The following is a 19,416-nucleotide window of genomic DNA, read 5'->3' on the forward strand; positions in this document are numbered from 1 at the left end:
TGTAACTAAAACCACAGATCTTTATTAGACAACAACTTGCCTTTTTGTGCAAGTTATTTTCATTATTCTTTTTTACACATAGGGAAACTGAGGCTCAGAGAAATTAATTGATTTGCTCAAATTTGCAAGAGTTAGAAAGCAGAGGACCTAGAATTCCAACCCTAGTCTTCTGGATCCCATATGCAGGATATTTTCCTCTACATTGTAATATTTCTTTTTAAGTAATAATGATTATAGGAACCCACACTGCCAATCATCCCATCTGCTAACCTTAAGGTTTCTTAAAGCCCCAGATTCAACAAGAATAGTGAAGAGTCTCCATTAAACATATGCCATATGAGAATCAATAGAAATGACTGGGGATATGATGTCTGAAAAAATGCAGACTAAGGGGGAATATGGCAGCCTTGAAAAGGACTTGAAAGGCTGGCTAATGGAAGAGGGTGAGACCTGTTTTGCTTGGTTACAAAGAGTAGAACGAGGAGCAATGATTCAAAGTTGCGAAGAGGCAAACTAAAGCTTGATATCATAAAAGGCTTTCAATTAGAGCTGTCCCAAAGCTGTATGACTACCTTAAAAAGCAGCATGATTCCCCTCCTAGGAGTCCTCATGTAGATGCTGGATACCCAGTCATTGCACTGAGAAGGATTCTTTTTTCAGTTATGGGTGGAACTAGCTGAGGTGGCCTTGGAGGTGCCTTTCAACGACATTCTGTGGTTCTGGACTTGTGTGGTCAGACACTTCCCTGGCCACATCTTAGATCCTGCTGTGGGAATGTTTGGGCAAATACAGGAAATAAGATGCCATAAGACAGACTGGCATAGGCTCTTGCCCACTTACCATCCTCAGCCACCTGCATCAAGCTCCCATAACCCAACCCTGATTACAAAGCTAATGAAAGCATCATGAGTCCCACTCTCTATTAAAGAGTAGCTAATAACTAAAGCTATAATAAAACAGTGGACATCAATGGCACCTTTAATCTGGCAATCTACCACAGGCAAGCATCAATTAACACTGTGGAAGCCCTTGCTGGCAGTCCACCACCCCCATGGTACAAAGATTTTTGGAGACACCTAGTATAGACGAACAAATAAATGTGTGTGTGAGGGAAATTTTCAACAAGCATATATGAAGCACCTACTAAGTTAAGCACTGTGCTAAGTGCTAGGGATACAAAAACAAAGAATGAAACAATTTTAATAGCAAGGAGATTTCCAAAGCAGGAACTGCAGAGTCTATATCAATTAACTTTGTAAAATGTTCTTGGTAATACAGATAATACACACATCTACCCATAGAAAGATCAGAGATGTGGAGCCAAAAGGGACCCTATGAGTGCTGCTAGCAAGCTACTCCAACTCTTCACTTTTCAGATGAGCAAATGATGGCCCGGGGAGGATAAGGGATTTGCCAAAACCTGCAGAGGTTTATCCAAAAAGGCAAATCTTTTCTCCTTTGATTCTGAGTGCTCACTCTAGAAACAGCCATCTCATCTAAATGTGTTTGTTTCCTTTTTTTCAGAATATGAGCGGGGTAAAAGCACCAGGACTTGTCATTTCTCATCTGTATCCCCAGTACTTAGCAATGTTCAGAGCTGAGTAATCACCTCATAATGCTTTTGTCATTCATTCATTCATCACCAAAAGGAAGAAAAAAAGCTCAGTGACAAGAGTCTTATCCACCCAAGAAAAATGGGGCAAAAGACTGAGCCAACAATCCCCTGGCCAATATTTTTTTCTCAAATATCTGGATAAAAGAAGGGATAGAATGGGCAAAGTGGGATGAGCTTTTGGTTACATATTCCAGGGAAAATTCAGATGCCTGAGTTGTAGTCCAAGTTATAACACACACACACACACACACACACACACACACACACACACACACACACACACAGCATGGAACTTAGTTTCCTCATTTATTTAAAAAAAAAAAAGGGAACTGGACTAAATCAGAGAATCCATAAGATTCATGAGTGCTGCCCAGACCAGATACATGTTTAACAAAATAAGTAAAAATATAATACAGATAGTATTAACTCGGAGTTTTCTAAGTCAACAAGAGCCTTTCAAGATCTGGTTCTGAATTTGACATCATCAGATTAGGTGATCCTTTTTAGCTTATTTGTTTTTTATTTATTTACTTTAAACTTAATATAAAATAGGAAAAGAAAAAAAATCATGTATACAACAGAACATGAGAGAATTCAAAATATAAATAAATTTCCATTTCAAAAAACTTATAAAATAAATACTATGCATTGTGTTCAGAGCTGCCCAACTTTTCCTTGATTCTTTGTAGGTTTTCTTTTGTTCTCTGCTATACACTTTTTACATTATTTTTTTTCCCCTTTTCTTCCTCCTCCTCCCCCAAGAAGGCTACAATTAAGCGCACACACACACACACACACGTACACAGATACACACACACACATACACACGTATGCATAGAAATCTATATTCATGCACTTATATACACATATACATTCATATGCATTAGGTGATCTTTAAGGTCCCTTCCAGCTCAGACATACTAAGATTCTTTTTAAGGTTTCGCTCACTATGAATGTCTCATCAATTCAGGAAACCAGTTTTCTGGTTTGAAAAACTGAATTAGGGTTGCTATCCCAAGGAAGCAAAGAAAGTAAAAGAAAGATTCCATGTATGCAAAAATATTCATTTATAGCAGTAGTTTTGTGATAGGGAAAAAAAAACTGACTCAAAGCAGAAACAAAGTGGGTATTCATCATCTACAGAAATGGCTGAATAAATCATGCTATGTGAATGGAATATTATTACACAGTAAGAAATGGAGAATTCAGGACAATTTGGGAAGACTTTTGTATGAAAGAGTGCAATGAGCAGAACCAGGAGGGCTTACTCTATGAGCACAACAGTATACAAGAGAATATCTTTAAAAGATATTAGATGTTTTAAGTAGTTTTGTTAAATAGCTTTTTCCCTTTATTTTTATTTTTTTAAATTTTATTTATTTATCTATCTATCTATCTATCTGTTTATTCATTTATTTATTTATTTATTTTCTGAGGCTGGGGTTAAGTGGCTTGCCCAGGGTCACACAGCTAGGAAGTGTTAAGTGTCTGAGACCAGATTTGAACTCGGGTCCTCCTGAATTCAGGGCTGGTGCTCTATCCACTGCACCACCTAGCTGCCCCTTTCCCTTTATTTTTAATTCTTCTTCATAAGTATTGGGAGGAAAGGAAAGGGAGTGAGCATTTCCATGTCTCTAATATGCATGAAGCTCTATATTAAGTACTTTACAAATATTATCTCATTTGATCTACACAACAACCTTGCAAGGTAAGATATTGCTTTTAAACCCATTGTGGAGAGGAGAAAGAAAAATTAAAGTAATGCAAAACCAAACTATTTCAATAAAAATAAAACAGAAAAGCCACCACCAGCCCTAGAGCAAGGCAATGTACAACTATGATTACAGAGGATTAGCCCATAGTGATAAAAGCAGACTTCCCACTTCTTGGCAGAAAGGTAGAAAAGCAGAAAACAAGTTGTCAGGAATGGTCAGTGTGTTGATTTTGTTTTGTTTAAATGGTCTTTGTTATAAGAGAGGAAAGATTTTATAGTGGGAGTAAGCAGGAACCAGTGAAAAGTAACTAAGATGAGGGGAGAGGGGGAATGGAAGGCATAAAAAACCCAGTTACTTCTAAAGGGAGGAAAATGGTGCAAAAAGAAAGAAAATCTAGAATAACCTTTTTTCCCCCCTCACATTAAGGCAACAGAAATATTGAGCCAGGAAAAGAGTGTCATCTGTCTGAGTAAGATTAGATGCATTTAGGTCATAAGATTCTAACTTATCACCTTCACTTGTTCTACTCTGAATGGAAAAAAGTTTCTGATAGCTTCCCATAATTCCATGGCAAAAATCCTTTCCTCTTCCTGCCCAGTCATCTTTCAGCCTCAGCTAGAACTTCTCCCAAAAATAGAACCTTCATAGGATCTATATTGTTTTAATTAGTTTATTTTACAATTTAGCTTAAGAAAATTTTTTCCCTTTTAAAATTAAACTATGAATTGGAGATGTGAGATTTATTCTCTTTCTTTCTCCTCACTAATTTAATATGTGACCTTAGATAAATCTTTGTGTGTCTCAACCATACAGTGAGGGGGCTAATACTGATTCTTCCTAAGATCTCTTCCAGCTCTAAAACCCTATTATTTCAATTTTATTTCATTCAACAAACACTTATTAAATGCTAGCTGTATGCTTTGCATGTGTCAGAGCTGGATGTCAGAAAAATAATATAGCATATTATAGTTCTTCAAGGAATATGTCCATATTAGATCATCATGGTAAGTAGTCAGAATTGTCTCCACTTTACAGATGAGCAAACTAACATAACAGGCTCAAAGGAGAAAGACATAGTCATAAAGCTAATAGCTGAAAGAACTGAGAATCAAACCTGGTTCTGCCCTTTGGAGTTGCCTAATATAATTTTCTGTATTTGGCTTTTTTGTTTGACACAATAACTATGAATTATGGATACATCCAGAATAGTAGATGTCAGTTTTACTTGCCAGAGAGGAGAGCTGCTTTCTTCCCTAGAGTGACAGTTATTCAGTTCCTAGAGTGGTTGGATAGGACAGTCAGTAAGGACCCCAGGTTTCACAAAGCTGTAGGGCCAATCACAAATGAGCACTCACATGGCTGCAGTTCAGGTAGAGGAGGTTGGCAATAAGCTGGACAAATTTGCTATCCCGAAGTGTTATCTGGAAATCTTCAGACAGAGGAGTCATCTCCCCCCTCAAGTTCTTGGTCAATAGCTAGAAGAGGAGAAAATGTTCCCTGGAATCAAAGGATATTAGAAATTTCTCTTCTAACCTAGAGTCGAACTTGAATGGCTCCTCCAATATCTCATTGAAAGTCACTCATCCACTCTCAGTTTGAAGGCCTTCAGAGTCACTTGTCTCCAGAAGGAGCTCAGCTCATTCCACTTCTAATTGTTAGAATTGTCCTTATACCTAATTGAAATTTATTCCTGAAACAATCTAGTTCTGTCCTCAAAAACCAAGAAGAATAAGTACAATCTTTCTTTACATAATATTCTTTCAGATACTGAAAGACAACAATGCTTTACCACCTTCCATCCCTGGCTGCCAAAATTGTCTTTTCTAAGCTAAACATCCCTAGCTCTACCTGATATGGCATTATCTCCAGTCCTCTCATTTTCCCACTAAATGCCCCCCCAATATGGCATTCAGAACTGGACACACTTTTCCAGATATGATCTGATCAAGGTAGAAAACAGAGACGTTATCACCTCCTTTATTCTGGGCTCCATAAAAATGCCCAGTGCAAAACTTTTTTGGCTGACATGTTATAAATCATTTGTTCCTATTGGGTTTGATACCACTAAAATCCACAAATTACATCTCCAGTTTCCTTGCATTTTTTTTCTCTATGTCCCTTTCCATTTGTGCCTTTTTTTTTCAAGATTCAGCTCAAGTGATAACTACTGCTATCTTCCTACATCCCAAGCACTCCTGTATAGAAATAAAGAGCCATAAATTCACAAATACACAAACATTAACAAAATAAAAGGAGAAATATACATATGGACACACAGATATTCCCCTTAAACACATTGTGAACAGGGCTTAGCACACAGTAAATGCTTAATACAATGCCCCTGCCAATATTAGAGATAATAGGGAGCAGACCTAGGAACAACAGGGACACATTGTAGATAGGCATTTTTAAGCTTATTACAAAGGAAATCCTTTGAATCATCAGTACTACAACAAAGTGGAATATGCTGTCAAGAGACAGTGGGCTCCTCATAATTAAAATATAATATATAAATATAATAAAATATAAATAATACAATAAAAGGCTAAATGACCACTTGTCATCAATATTATGGAGAATTCTTGTTCAGATTTGTGCTGAACTTTGAGATCCCCTCTGAGGTCCTTACATATCCACTTACATATTCATTCATAAATGGTATCCACATGGACAACAGCTCATTCAAATTCATTCACACAACCATTCTCAGACGAGTGTAAACAAACACATATGTATAAGGGAGCTCACAGCCCAACAGGATATTTACCTTGTGCTTGTACTCCAGGCCGAGATCATCCCTGCCCAGCACATAAGACAGTTTGGCCAGTGCTGCCTCAGATGTCATATCGGACCCAGGGATGATACCAATACCTGATAGAGCCTTTAGAGAACAAGGAAGATGAGGGGCCAGAAAGACATCACCTGCTCTGTAAAGTTTCCCTGGTCCCTAAGACTGGCAACATCCCCCTCCCCCCCCACCTATCCCTAAAAACTTTCTGCGGCTCACCTCTGAGCCCAAATGGCTGAAATAGAAAGCCACCACCCAAACAATGTCTGGCCATGCTGGAGAAATTGTGAGCACACCTTATTCAGTCCGACTCCGAACTGGGAATATGAGGGCTCTGGATTATTGAGGAAAAAAGGAAAGAGTTACGGGAGGACAGGGGTGATAAGAGAGTGAGTGATATAATGTTTGTGGTGTGCCAGGAAAAGTCAGGCAAGCTAGGCTGTAATTCCACCAGTAATCCATTATAACTCCAGCCAAAGTTCTAAGCCTTCTCTCTGGTCCTCAGTTTCCTCATCTGGAAAATGAGGAAATTAGATTAAGTGATCCCTAAATTCCTTCCAAGATCTTTATTCCTTATTTTCTGTTCTAAATGAAAAAATGGATGTATGTAAAAAAAATTAAAAGTTTCACTCTGTAAATATTTTCAGTGTTAGCACTCAAGCTTTTGTTACCAACATAGTGCATGAACAAAAGAGTTCTAGACTGCCTCATTGCTCTAGCCTCCCTTCTTTACTGTAATATACACTTACTTTCACGTTTTAAAAATTGTTCTAATGTTCTATGTTCTAAGCCAGGGCTTCTTAAGTTTTTTTTCACTAAGGACCCCTTTTTACTAAAGCAATTTTTATGCTTCCAAGGTTATATAAAATAGGTATACAAATAAAATATTTACTGATTATAAATCATAATTTCACAACTTCCCCCACATTAAATTATAAGACCCCCAAATGAGGTCATGAATCACAGTTTAAGAAGCTGGTTTTAAGGGACTTTCCCATTCTGGCATCTCACAAGTTCCACGAGCATATCAACAGATTCTTTCCTCAGCATAATTTGACGTCAGACCCAAAGATGTTTGAGCCAGTTGATCAATCCCCAAACCATGGTTCAGAGCAGAAAATGATATACAACCAGTCTGGACTCTACCCCCAACGTAACCCACCCTCACCATGCCAGCTGCGTAGTTTGAGGTCACAGAACCCTGCAAGCAGTGGGTACAGTTGACAATGACCATTCCCCTCTCTGTAGCCTTCTTCAACTCCCAAAGCAGATCAGGATTGGTGGGTCCATTGCCTGTGCCAAAAGTTTCCATCACCACCCCCTTCATGGGGGGCTGTAGGAAGGCCTTTACCTACAGGAGAGAGACTATCATGAGAACTGAATATACCAAAGAGAAAACAGTAAAACTAACAGTATGATCTGATGCAAAGGAGTTCATGAGTCAGGAGACCAATTTGGAGGGTTTTTTAGGAAGTTTAAAGAGTTTTAATTTATTGTTTTATATAGCTGCATGCCCAAATCATTAATTACTTGATATTTCTCCATCATAAAAACTCTTCCTTGTATCCCTTTTTTCTATGTGTTCCCATTCTTCCTTTATTTCCCTCCACCAGTGCATCCTTCTCACTTTTCCATTCTTTTTTGAGATCGTTCCAATAAAATAATAATAAAATAAATAATAATAAAAATAAAATAATTTATACCCATAACTTCTGTATAAGTAGTCTCCTTCCAACTACTCTTTTAATCATGAAATTCTTAAGAGGACACCTGTATCATTTTCCCACATAATAATTTTTATTATTCTTATTTCTCACTCACATCCACCTCTTTGAATTTTGTGTTTGTATGTCGTACTCTTATTCAGCTCTAGACTTTTTAGGAATGCTTTTAAAAGATCTCTATTTCAGTAAATATTTAATTTTCCCCCTGGGAGATCACAATGAGTGTATAGGTTATTCTTAGTGTTAATCCTATCTCTTTTGTTATCCAGTATAACATATGACGAATGCTCTAGGTCTTAAAAGTAGTAGCTGCTAAATCTTGTGTGAACCCGGTTGTGGCTTCATGGTATTTGAATTCTGTCTTTCTGGCTGCTTGTATGCTACACTTTAGAAGATCAACTTTCTGTGTTCACCAGTCACCAAAGTGCTACATAGTCTAGTTCAGGGGTTCTCAAACTACAGCCTGTGGGCCAGGCCCGCTGAGGACGTTTATGCGGCCCGCCGGGTTATGGCAAATGGGCTGAGGGGTGGAGACAGAGTGTGAGGTTTTTGTTTTTTTGGTTTTTTTTCACTTTCTTTTTTTTAAATTAATTTTATAATTATAATTTTTTTGACAGTACATATGCATGAGTAATTTTTTTACAACATTATCCCTTGTATTAATTTTTCCAAATTTTCCCCTCCCTCCCTCTACTCCCTCCCCAAGATAACAGCAATCCCATACATTTTACATATGTTACAGTATAACCTAGATATAATATATGTGTGTAAATCCAATTTTCTTGTTGCACGTTAATTATTAGCTTCCGAAGGTATAAGTAATCTGGGTAGATAGACAGTAGTGCTAACAATTTACATTCACTTCCCAGTGTTCCTTCTCTGGGTGTAGTTGTTTCTGTCCATCATTGATCAACTGGAAGTGAGTTGGATCTTCTCTATATTGAAGATATCCACTTCCATCAGAATACATATTCATATAGTATTGTTGTTGAAGTGTATAGTGATCTTCTGGTTCTGCTCATTTCACTCAGCATCAGTTGATGTAAGTCTCTCCAGGCCTCTCTGTATTTCTCCTGTTGGTCATTTCTTACAGAGCAATAATATTCCATAACCTTCATATACCACAATTTACCCAACCATTCTCCAACTGATGGACATCCGTTCATTTCCCAGTTTCTAGCCACTATGAAAAGGGCTGCCACAAACATTTTGGCACATACAGGTCCCTTTCCCCTCCTCAGTATTTCTTTGGGATATAAGCCCAGTAGCAGCACTGCTGGATCAAAGGGTATGCACAGTTTGATAACTTTTTGGGCATAGTTCCAAATTGCTCTCCAGAATGGCTGGATTCTTTCACAATTCCACCAACAATGCATCAGTGTCCCAGTTTTCCCACATCCCCTCCAACATTCATCATTATTTGTTCCTGTCATCTTAGCCAATCTGACAGGTGTGTAGTGGTATCTCAGAGTTGTCTTAATTTGCATTTCTCTGATTAGTAGTGATTTGGAACACAGAGTGTGAGGTTTTGTGTTTACTATAGTCCAGACCCTCCAACAGTCTGAGGGACAGTGAACTGGCCCCCTATTTAAAAAGTTTGAGCTCCACTGATCTAGAGCATCCCATTTGTCCCCATTAGACCTCAGCAGACTCCTCCATTAAATAGGACTGAAGAAGGTGATGATAATGGTAGATAATTAATAATAATACTTGTTCAACCTCCCTCATGGCACTACTATAAGGACCATGAGAAAATCAATATAAAATTTTCAAAATATACATTTGTAATTATAATGACAAAGCTTGGGCCTGAAGAAGAGTTGAGAAAATTCCCTCACTCCTTTCTTTGCTGAGGGAGGGGATTACAGGTCTGTATGAATTCACCATCTGATCTGTGTTACAAATATGTACATGCATTTATATAGACATACAAGCATAGGTGTGTATAGGTCAGGTTATGAGTTTATCAACACAGATAGATACATATATTTGTGGGTGTGTATTTCTATTTCTCAGTATGAGTAGTTTTCAATGAGAGACTACCTTTACCTAACCAGATCAGCAGCTTCTCTATAATTTAGTCTTAAATCGCTTGGTGCCCTGAGAAGTTAAGTGCGTGCCCAGGATCACTCAGCCAGTATATGACAGGACCAGGGCTCCCTAACTCTACCACAGCACATTTCAGTATTAACCACTATTAGTATGATTAAAGGGATGGGCTAGTCATGTATGGAGGGTAGGATCAGTTACAGGAAACCCTTTGGTATCCACAAAATGTTAAAGGAACTAGAGAAGGGAAGCTAGATGGGTCAGTAGATGGAGCACTAGTCCTGGAATCAGGAGGATCTGAGTTCAAACCCAGCCTCCTCAGTCACTTACTGGCTGCGGGACCCTGGGAAAATCAGTTAATCCTCATTGCTTCTGGGAGGAGGGGAGGGAGAAAGGGGGTGGAGAGGTTGAGGAGGGTGGTGGAGAAAGTCAGGGAGAAATGGAGAAGGGGGAGAAAGAAGGGAGGAGGGTAATGAAACAAACTAGAGAAAAACTCCATGTGTTTTGAGTTGACTCCCCTGGAGAAAGTCATAAACAACAGTCAAACAGGTATAGCTGGAAGAAGTACTTCTATTGAGGCAATCATGTATTCATGGGGATATACTCATTAATTCTCTTTTAAATTTGTCCTCTGGCACAGATGGCATGAAGGGGACCCTGGGCTCTGCCAATGGAGTACAAGCTGAGGCAGGTCCTGCCCACACCTGCCAAGCAAGTTCTAGAATTCAGTTCTAGTCCAGTGTCTGCCATTTAAAGTCTAGATTGAGCGAGAAGGATCAATACCAGAAAGCTGCCTATCCAGAGAAATTGGGGGGAGGAGGGAAAGAAAAAGACTTTATTTAGGGTGAAGGAGATCAAGGGGCTATGATCCATACTCATGGAAGGAGGACATGCATTCATAAAATTACAAAGCATTTAAGTATTTAAATCCCACTATTAATGATAATAATTATTCCTGTAAATTAACCAATACCATGATGAGAAGCAGAGTGGAGAAGGAGTAATAAAGAGGGACAACCTTGGAGTCAGGCATTTATTAAGCACTTACAAGGTGCCAAGCACTATGCTAAAAGCTAAGGGTACAATCTCCTCATTTCACAAGTGAAGAAGGGAGACTGAATTATATCTAGTAACTATCTAAGACAGTTTTCCTAACTCCCAAGTCCAATAAACCCTGTTCATTAGACCAAAGCAGAATACCTTCAGACAAAACTCAGAACCTCTTCTAATCCTGGCTCTGACCCAGAAAGGGAAGCATTTTACTGTTATTGAACTGTGATTATTCCTGGCAATGGAACTGCCTGCATGAAGGAGTTCATAAATCTGAGATGGTATAAAGAGTTGCAAGCTTCATTATTTTATTAAAAAAAAAACCATATATCATCAAAGCATTTTAAAATCTCACCAAGTACTCTCCTCATAATAGCCATGTAAGTTGAGTTGGGTATTATGATGTTTCCTAGTTGATTCACATTTTATAAATAAGAAACCAATGCTGAGCAAGGGAAGTTACTTACCCAGAGTCACATAGCCAGTAAGCATGAAAATCAGTACAAAAACACGTATCTCCTGATGCTAAGGACCGTTTTCTCCACGATTCTGCACTGCCTCCTACTAGGACTAATGTTCCCTTCTTTAGAACTCCCTTGTTTCCTTAGGCCATGACAGACTAGGAAGGAGAGAGCTCAGCAGCGGAGAACAAGGGTTGGATCTGAAGTCAGAAGGCCTGGGTGACATTGAACAAGACATTCCTCCTTCCTGGGCCCTTGACTCCACAGCTCCAAATTGTAGGACTGCAACTCAGTGACCTCTAAGGACCCTCCCAGTTCTACATCTAGGATCAGTCACCCTTGTGTCCCTGTTTGTTAAACTCATCAGCTACCAGGGTGACATATTTATAAACTGATAACTCCTTTGAGAACAGAAGCGCTCACTCCCCCTACAAAACCTGGTGATTAAAATAACCTGGAGGGGGACAGGCCCGCTGCTGCTGAACGACCTCAGATAAGCTCTGCAGGGCTCAGCCTGACAGCACATATTTTTATGAGCCATAAATCCACACGTAGGACACAGAAATATTCATCAGCAGAATGGTGCGAGCTCCCTAGGTTGGCCCCTGGAGAAGCCGGGTCTCTCGCCTGGGTGGCCAGAGCTGCCAGTCCCAATAAACAGTCCTTTTAATCCCTTAGCCCACTTGAACCTTAGGAAGTATCACATTCTAGGGACAATTTATTTAATTGAGGAGCCATAATCAGATTTTTATTTTTCACCCAAGAAATCCAATAAGAAGCTACCTGAATGGTGTTTTTGCTCCTAGATAGTATAAAATAAGGCAATTGACCTTAATGACCTCCCAGGCTCCTCCTACATCAATTATTCTGTGTTCTGTGATTCTAGTTCAAGGATTTTTTATGGTTTTTGTGTCCTGGACTTCTCGGATAGTCTAGTGAAACCTATGGACCTTTTCTCAGAATGTTTTTAAATGCATAATAAAACAAAATATATAGGCTCGCAAAGGAAACCAATTATACTGAAATACATTGATCAAATCATTTTTAAAATCAAGTTCATGCCCCTGGACTAAGAAATCCTGATCTAGGACATTTTCTTCTTCTGGCATTCCATATTCTACAGTCATGACACCTTTTGCTGCATGAAGGATAATGTGGTACAAAGAAAAGGGCACCTGAATTGGAATCAAGAGGAATTCCCAGTTCAATACTATCTTTATTAGCTGCATGGCCCTGGGCACTAACTTAATTGCTCTGAGACTCAGTTTCTTCATCTGTAGAGTAGTGAGGATAAAAGTTAGGCTCCCTGCCTCCTTCTGTGCCCTGAAGAGCTCTGATTTATGGACAGGGAGAGCTTATTATTGACCTACTTCCCCCATCTTCTTCCCATATGTCTTGACTTGCCTCAAGATGATTCTCTCGCATAAGGCTGGACTGATTACTGAGACAGATTTGTTTGTTTCTAACCAACACATATTTCCAAACATCTCTTGTACCCTGGGCCATCTCAAACTCATTTTCATAAAGCTGCCATCTTTGCTCCAATCACTTTAGGAATGACTCTTTTTTGGGGGTAGGGGCACTTCAGAGTTTCACAGAACAAATAGTAATGTCTGAAGTCATCAAAAATCCCAGCAAGTGACTGTACAGCCTTTATCAATAGAAGGCTTCAACCCTAAGTGAGGGGAAAACCATTGCATTCTAAGGCAGCCAATTTCACTTCTGGACAAGTCTAATTGGTAAGAACTTTTTCATTCAATCAAGCTTAAATTTGCCCTTCTGCAACTATTCCTCCCCCACCCCCATTGTTCCGAATTTAAATCTTTGGGGACCAGAAAGAACAAATCTTATCCCTCTTTTCCATGACAGTTCTTCAAAAAATTGAAGACAGCTCCCATATTCCCCCAGTTTTCTCCAGGCTAAACATGTCCAGCTCCTATCCATCTTCACTAACTGCCTGTAGATCTGAATAGATCTCAATGCTCTCTAGCCCCTTTTCCACACTAGCCACCTCCTCTGGACAAACTCCTGCTGTCACTATCCTCAAGAATGGCACCCAGAACCACACATGTAAGTGCGATGTGGGCTGAACCAGGGGAGAGCTCTGCAATCTATTACCTTGTCTCTATTAATGGGCCTAACCTTCAATAGTTTGGAGCCCCAGTAAGCTTGTAATCTACCCAAAAAAAATCCAGATTGTTTCTACATGATATAGTTCACTTATATCGTCCAGTAAAGTTGATTTTTTTTAACCCACATGGTAGGTCTTATGTTTAATTCTACTGATTTTCATTTCACTAGATTAAGTCCAACACTCTCACCTTTCAATTTCTTTTTGGGACCTGACTGTCCCCCAGTATGTGCTCCCTCCCAGCTCTGTGATATCTACATATTTGACAGGCAAGCAAACCAACTATAGCTATTTCCAAGTCACTAATACAATGATTAAATAGCAGCACAAAGCCAAGCATGGATCCCAGGGGAACTCCACTTAGAGGCCTTCCTTTGAATGATAATGAAACACTGATGACAAACTCTTCCAGTCCAGTCAATTGAGCATGTGGCATTGTGGAGCCCACTCATATTATATGCAGGGTCAGCCTGCATTTCTGGCAAATGCATTGTTAGCTAAACTCAGTGGGTTAGCCTGGAAAGACCTACATGAACTGAGGCCGAGGGAAGTGAGCAGAACCAGAACATTATATGCAAGATTATGTGATGATCAACTGTATGGATTTGGCTCTTGTCAACAATGTGTGATTCAAGACAGTTCCAACAGTCTTGGGATGGAGAATGCCAATCATCCCCAGAGAGAGAAGTATGGATCAAAGCATAGTATTTTCATCTTTTTGTTTTGTTTTGTGTGTGTGTGTGTGTGTTTTTCCTTTTTGGCCTGATTTTTCTTGCACAACATGACAACATGGAAATATGTTTAAAAGAATTGCACATGTTTAGCCTATCACATTACTTGCTTTCTTAGGAAGAGAGTGATTAAGGGAAAGAGGAAGAAAAATGTAGAACACAAAGTTTTATAAAAATAAACGTTGAAAACTATCTTTACATGTATTTGGAAAAAATAATAAACTCAGTTAGTTAAACTGTTATCTATGGCACTGTCCCAATTTACCAGTTTGCTAACACTGACCATAAAAGGACAGCAACTACATCTGCCAATTCTTCAGAACCCTAGGACTTCGTTCACTCAGTCTTGTCACTTGGAATTTACTCTCTTTTATCTCCTCATTTATCTCTGGTTTTAATTCACTTTTAGCCTTTCTTGTTCATTTATATTCTAAACAGAATTCTCCCTAGAAAAGAAAAAGAACTGGATTGAAGTCCTGCCTCTGACACATACTAGTTGTGTGATCTGGCAAGTTGCTTAAATTCTCAATTATGCCAGTGATACTATACTGCAGAGAAACTGGCATTCTTCATTGGCAGATCAAGTATCCTACTCTTTAAACCAATGAAATCAGTCTTTCATCTGTACCACACGCAAATTTAAGCTGAGAAATAGATCTCTTTTTTTTTTCAAATTGAGAAGACAAGCAAAATGAGTTTAGCTATTCCTTCTTTTTCAATATCCATTATAACTGTCCCATCCACCCTGAGCAAGGAACCATTCATCTTTTTCTCAGGAGAACTTTTAAAATGCTTCATATACATTCCCCTTTCCTTGTGTCTTCAGCTTTCATTGTCAACTTCACCTCATTCTGAGGTCCCCGTATTTGACAATGCTACTCTTATATGAACTCTAATAGTCATCCTCTCTACCTAAACTTGATTCCATCTTTTTTATAAATCCTTGAAAAATATAAGTTGGTTTGGAAAAAAGCAACAAAGATCCTAAAGAAGAACTAGCAAAACACATCTCTCACAAAGAAGAGGCTTTTCAAATTCCAAAAACATGGCTTAAACAGAATGTTATATATGTTGTCAGGTCTGGTCAGTGTAATGAATTTTTTTGCCAAATTAATTTTTCTTTGTTGTAAGACGGGATTTGAAAGAAAAGTAGTTGAAATAATTGATACAAAGACAGAAGACTTCACAACAAAACACATCTTAAAAACCTGAGTTGGTCAGTGCCTTTTCTGAAAATTTGCATCGGTCTCTAAACAATTCACTTTTTTCTTCAGAGGAGATTCCTACATATCACTGTTGGCTGACTTAAATCCATTTGCACATAGACATTAAGGGCTAGAAGGAACTTCAGAAGACTTCTAATCCAACCTATATACCAAAAGAATTCCCACTATCATGTATGTGCCATTATGGAGAACAATTTGGAACGAGGCTCAAAAAGCTATCAAACTGTGCATACCCTTTGATCCAGCAGCGTTACTACTGGGCTTATATCCCAAAGAGATCTTAAAGAAGGGAAAGGGACCTGTATGTGCAAGAATGTTTGTGGCAGCCCTCTTTGTAGTGTCCAGAGACTGGAAACTGAGTGGATGTCCATCAGCTGGAGAATGGCTGAATATATGAATGTTATGGAATATTATTTTCTGTAAGAAATGACCAGCAGGATGATTTCATAAAGGCCTGGAGAGACTGAAATGAACTGATGCTGAGTGAAATGAGCAGGAGCAAGAGACTACACGATGATCAATTCTGATGGAAGAGGCTCTCTTTAACAATGAGATGATTCAAACCACTTCCACTTGTTCAATGATGAAGAGAGCCATCTATACCCAGAGAAAGAACTGTGGGAACAGAGTGTGGAACACAACATAGCATTCTCACTCTCTCTGTTGTTATTTGCTTGCATTTTGTTTTCTTTCTCAGTTTTTCTTTTCTTCCTTCTTGATCTGATTTTTCTTGTGCAGCAAGATAACTGTATAAATATATTGGATTTAACATATATTGGACTACTTGCCTGCTAGGGGGAAGGGTGAGGGGAAGGAGGGGAAAATTTGGAACGAAAGGTTTTGCAAGGGTCAATATTGAAAAATTACCCATGCAACTTACCTGCCATCTAGGGGAGGGGTGGAGGAAAGGAGGAGAAAAGTTGAAACAGAAGTTTTTGTAAGGGTCAATGTTAAAAAATTACCCATGCATATGTTTTGTGTATAAAAATTACAAAATTACAAAATTATTAAATTATAATTTTAAAAAAAATTAAGAATTGATCCAGAAACAGGAGAGGCTGTGATCTTGCAAGAATTGAGCCAGTGATGCTCAATAAAATAATTTCCAAATCTTTGAAAAAAAATTACCCGTGCATATGTTTTATAAATAAAAAGCTTTAATTTAAAAAAAATTCAAAATTTTTAAACATGAATACTTAAAGAAATGAGGAAAGGGATTGTTTCAGTGAAACCCGGAAGACTTGGATAAATTGATCCAATATTAGAATCAGATGAACAATTTATTTAGTAAAAGCATTTTAAAGACAAACAACTTTGAAATATTCAAGAAATCAGATCAACACAATTAACAACCAAGACTCCAGAAGATTAATAATGAAACATGCTGACAAGGCAAATTTTGCTGACAGAAAGGTGAATTCGGGGTAAAGATTCAAATATATGTTTTTTGAAGATGGCCAATGCAAGAATTTATTTTGCTTCACTATGCATGTCTGTTAGATATATTTTTCTTTTTCAGGGGTAGTAGAGAGAGAAAAAAAATAGATTATTGTTCATTGGAAAATTAATCTTTTTTCTGAGGCAGTCAGGATTAAGCGACTTGCCCAGAGTTGCACAGTTTGCCAAAAGTCAGGCTGGATTTGAACTCCTGATTTCAGGGCCAAATCTCTATCTACAAGCTGCTCCTGAGACATTTTTTTTAAATGAAAGAATACTGAGTACAGATATCACTTTGAATCATCTCTTCTCTAGGCTAAACACTCTTAGTTCCTTCAAATGATCCTCATGATAGTTTCTTCACTATCCTGGTTAATCTCTTCTGGATACTATCCAGTTTATCAGGATCCTTCATCAACTATAAATGATTAGACCTATATATGAAAATTCTAGATGAAGTCTCATAAGAGCAGAGTACAGAGGGATTATCACCTCCATATTGCTAGAAGTTAGTCTTTCTTAACACAGCCCAAAGCTACATTAGCTTTTAATGGCTTCTATAACACATTGCTGATTCATATTGATCTCAAAATCCAATAAACTCCTCAGATCCCACCCTATTACTGTATGTCCCCCATAAAGTGGTTATGCAATATTTTGGTACCAAAATGCAAGACCTGACATTTGTTATTACTGAATTTACCTCTTTAATGTTGACAAATCCTAGTGATTCCTATGAGGATAAACGTCCCTCTTTGCAATAGGACGTTTAGTTTTAGCTTGTTGCCTAAATTTTGAAACAATATTAATTCCTTTCTTGGATTTTCTCTCTTGTGAACTTCTGGGTGTCTCAACTGCTATTCTTTTGTTTTTGCTGTATCTACCCCCTGTGGTTTCTAATATGGGGGATATACATAGGCATTTCTCTCTCTGTCCCCCATCTTTTTTAGTTTTAAAAGCCCTTTTAATTAGATTTGAAAATCATATGACATACATTCTTACCAATCTTTATTTAGTTTACTCCATCTCTGGCCAGGAATCTGTCATTCATATATTTTATGCCATGCTCCAGAAATCCAAATCCCATTACCAGACATCATGTTCTTAGCCAGCTGTTCACTTCTCTAATTAGTTTTTCTCTTCTCCACTCCTTGTCTTCAATGGGCAACAGTTAAGAAAATATAACCTGTGCCCTTATGGTTTTCAGCTTCTTGCCCAACACTAACTGATTGTTGGCAATATTTTTTAAAATTCCTTCTGGTAATATCATTTCTGCACAAATGAATAAATTTCAAGAGGTTGTCTGTTGTCTTTAATATATTTTCTGGGAAGATAAGAGACTTCTCCCTCTAGTCTGTCTCTGAATTCTTTGAAATCTATTCTTCAAAAATTTATGGTACATGTCATACTTCTCTATCACAAATTATCATATGGAATCAATTTGTCCCTCCCCCACAAAGTTTCCATCATTTGTACCTTAAAATGTAAGCTTTTCTTGTTGAGAATAAAGTTCAAGAGAGAATTATCTCTCTACTTTTGGAAAGATAAAATTATACTTAATGGAAAGAGAGAAATATTTAGCTAGTTTGTTTTTAGGGGGAAAGGACATAGTGGGTGAAGGAGAGGGAGAAGGCAAAGGAAAGAGGTAGGAGAGAAAGAGAGGGGGGAAGAGGGAAGAGGGAGAGGAAAGGGGGGAAAGGAAAGGAGGTAAGGGAGGGAAGAAAGGAGAGGAGGTGAGGGAGGGGGAAGGAGAGGAGGTGAGGGAGGGGGAAGGAGAGGAGGTGAGGGAGGGGGGAAGGAGAGGGGGAGAAGAGGAGAGGAAGAGGGAGAAAAGGGGAGAGGGGGAGGAGGAGAGAGGAAGAGGGAGAGAGAAGAGGGAGAAAGAGAGAAGAGGGAAAAAGAGAGAAGAGGGGGAAAGGGGGAGAGGGGAAAGGGAAAGGAGAATGGGAAGAGGGAGAAGGGGGAAAGAAAAAGAGGGAGAGGGAAGGGGAAGGGGGGAGGGAGAAAAAAAGAAAGAGAGGGACAGGGAAAGGGAGAGAGAGGCATCCTGGGAAGTCAAGCCATTTCTTTCTCCCCTGGTCTTCACCCAAATGTTTTCTGCTTCTGGTTCCTTGATTTCCTTATACAATACTTCAATAAATCCATAATTTAAGTGTGATTACTTGATATACTCATTGAATACAGTCATGTTCTGCTAATCCCTTTTTATCTATTCTGTTCCTTTCGAATAAGATACAGCCTTCCTGAGTCATATTTCAGTTACAAGTTCCATTTCAACAAGTATCAGTGATATATTTCAAGTCAGACGTGTCTGCTTGTATTAGAAAGCTTTATTTCACATGACAGCCCATCTTGGGGATCAAAGAGCCAGTCATGAAATTTTAGAATACTGCTGCAAGAAGGAATTTTAGGTTTATCTAATTCAACTCTCTGGTCAAAGAACCTTCACTGTACTTCTTCTGACAAGTGGTCATATACCCTCTGATTAA

At 38.5% G+C, this 19,416-nt stretch overlaps 1 protein-coding gene across 2 annotated transcripts in view; it reads right to left on the minus strand.

Moving 5' to 3' along the window:
- ASPG (asparaginase) overlaps window positions 1-19,416 on the minus strand; it is a 123,980-nt gene that overhangs the window by 58,478 nt on the left and 46,086 nt on the right. For both annotated transcript variants that reach the window (XM_074291058.1, XM_074291057.1), the window contains exons 8-10: window positions 7,287-7,469; window positions 6,098-6,211; window positions 4,686-4,805 (exon numbers count right to left, since the gene is read on the minus strand). In XM_074291058.1, the coding sequence (XP_074147159.1) occupies window positions 4,686-4,805; window positions 6,098-6,211; window positions 7,287-7,469 (417 nt within the window). The remainder of the gene's footprint in view (window positions 1-4,685; window positions 4,806-6,097; window positions 6,212-7,286; window positions 7,470-19,416) is intronic.

Source organism: Sminthopsis crassicaudata, chromosome 2, assembly GCF_048593235.1.
Source record: "Sminthopsis crassicaudata isolate SCR6 chromosome 2, ASM4859323v1, whole genome shotgun sequence".
Lineage (NCBI taxonomy): Eukaryota > Metazoa > Chordata > Mammalia > Dasyuromorphia > Dasyuridae > Sminthopsis > Sminthopsis crassicaudata.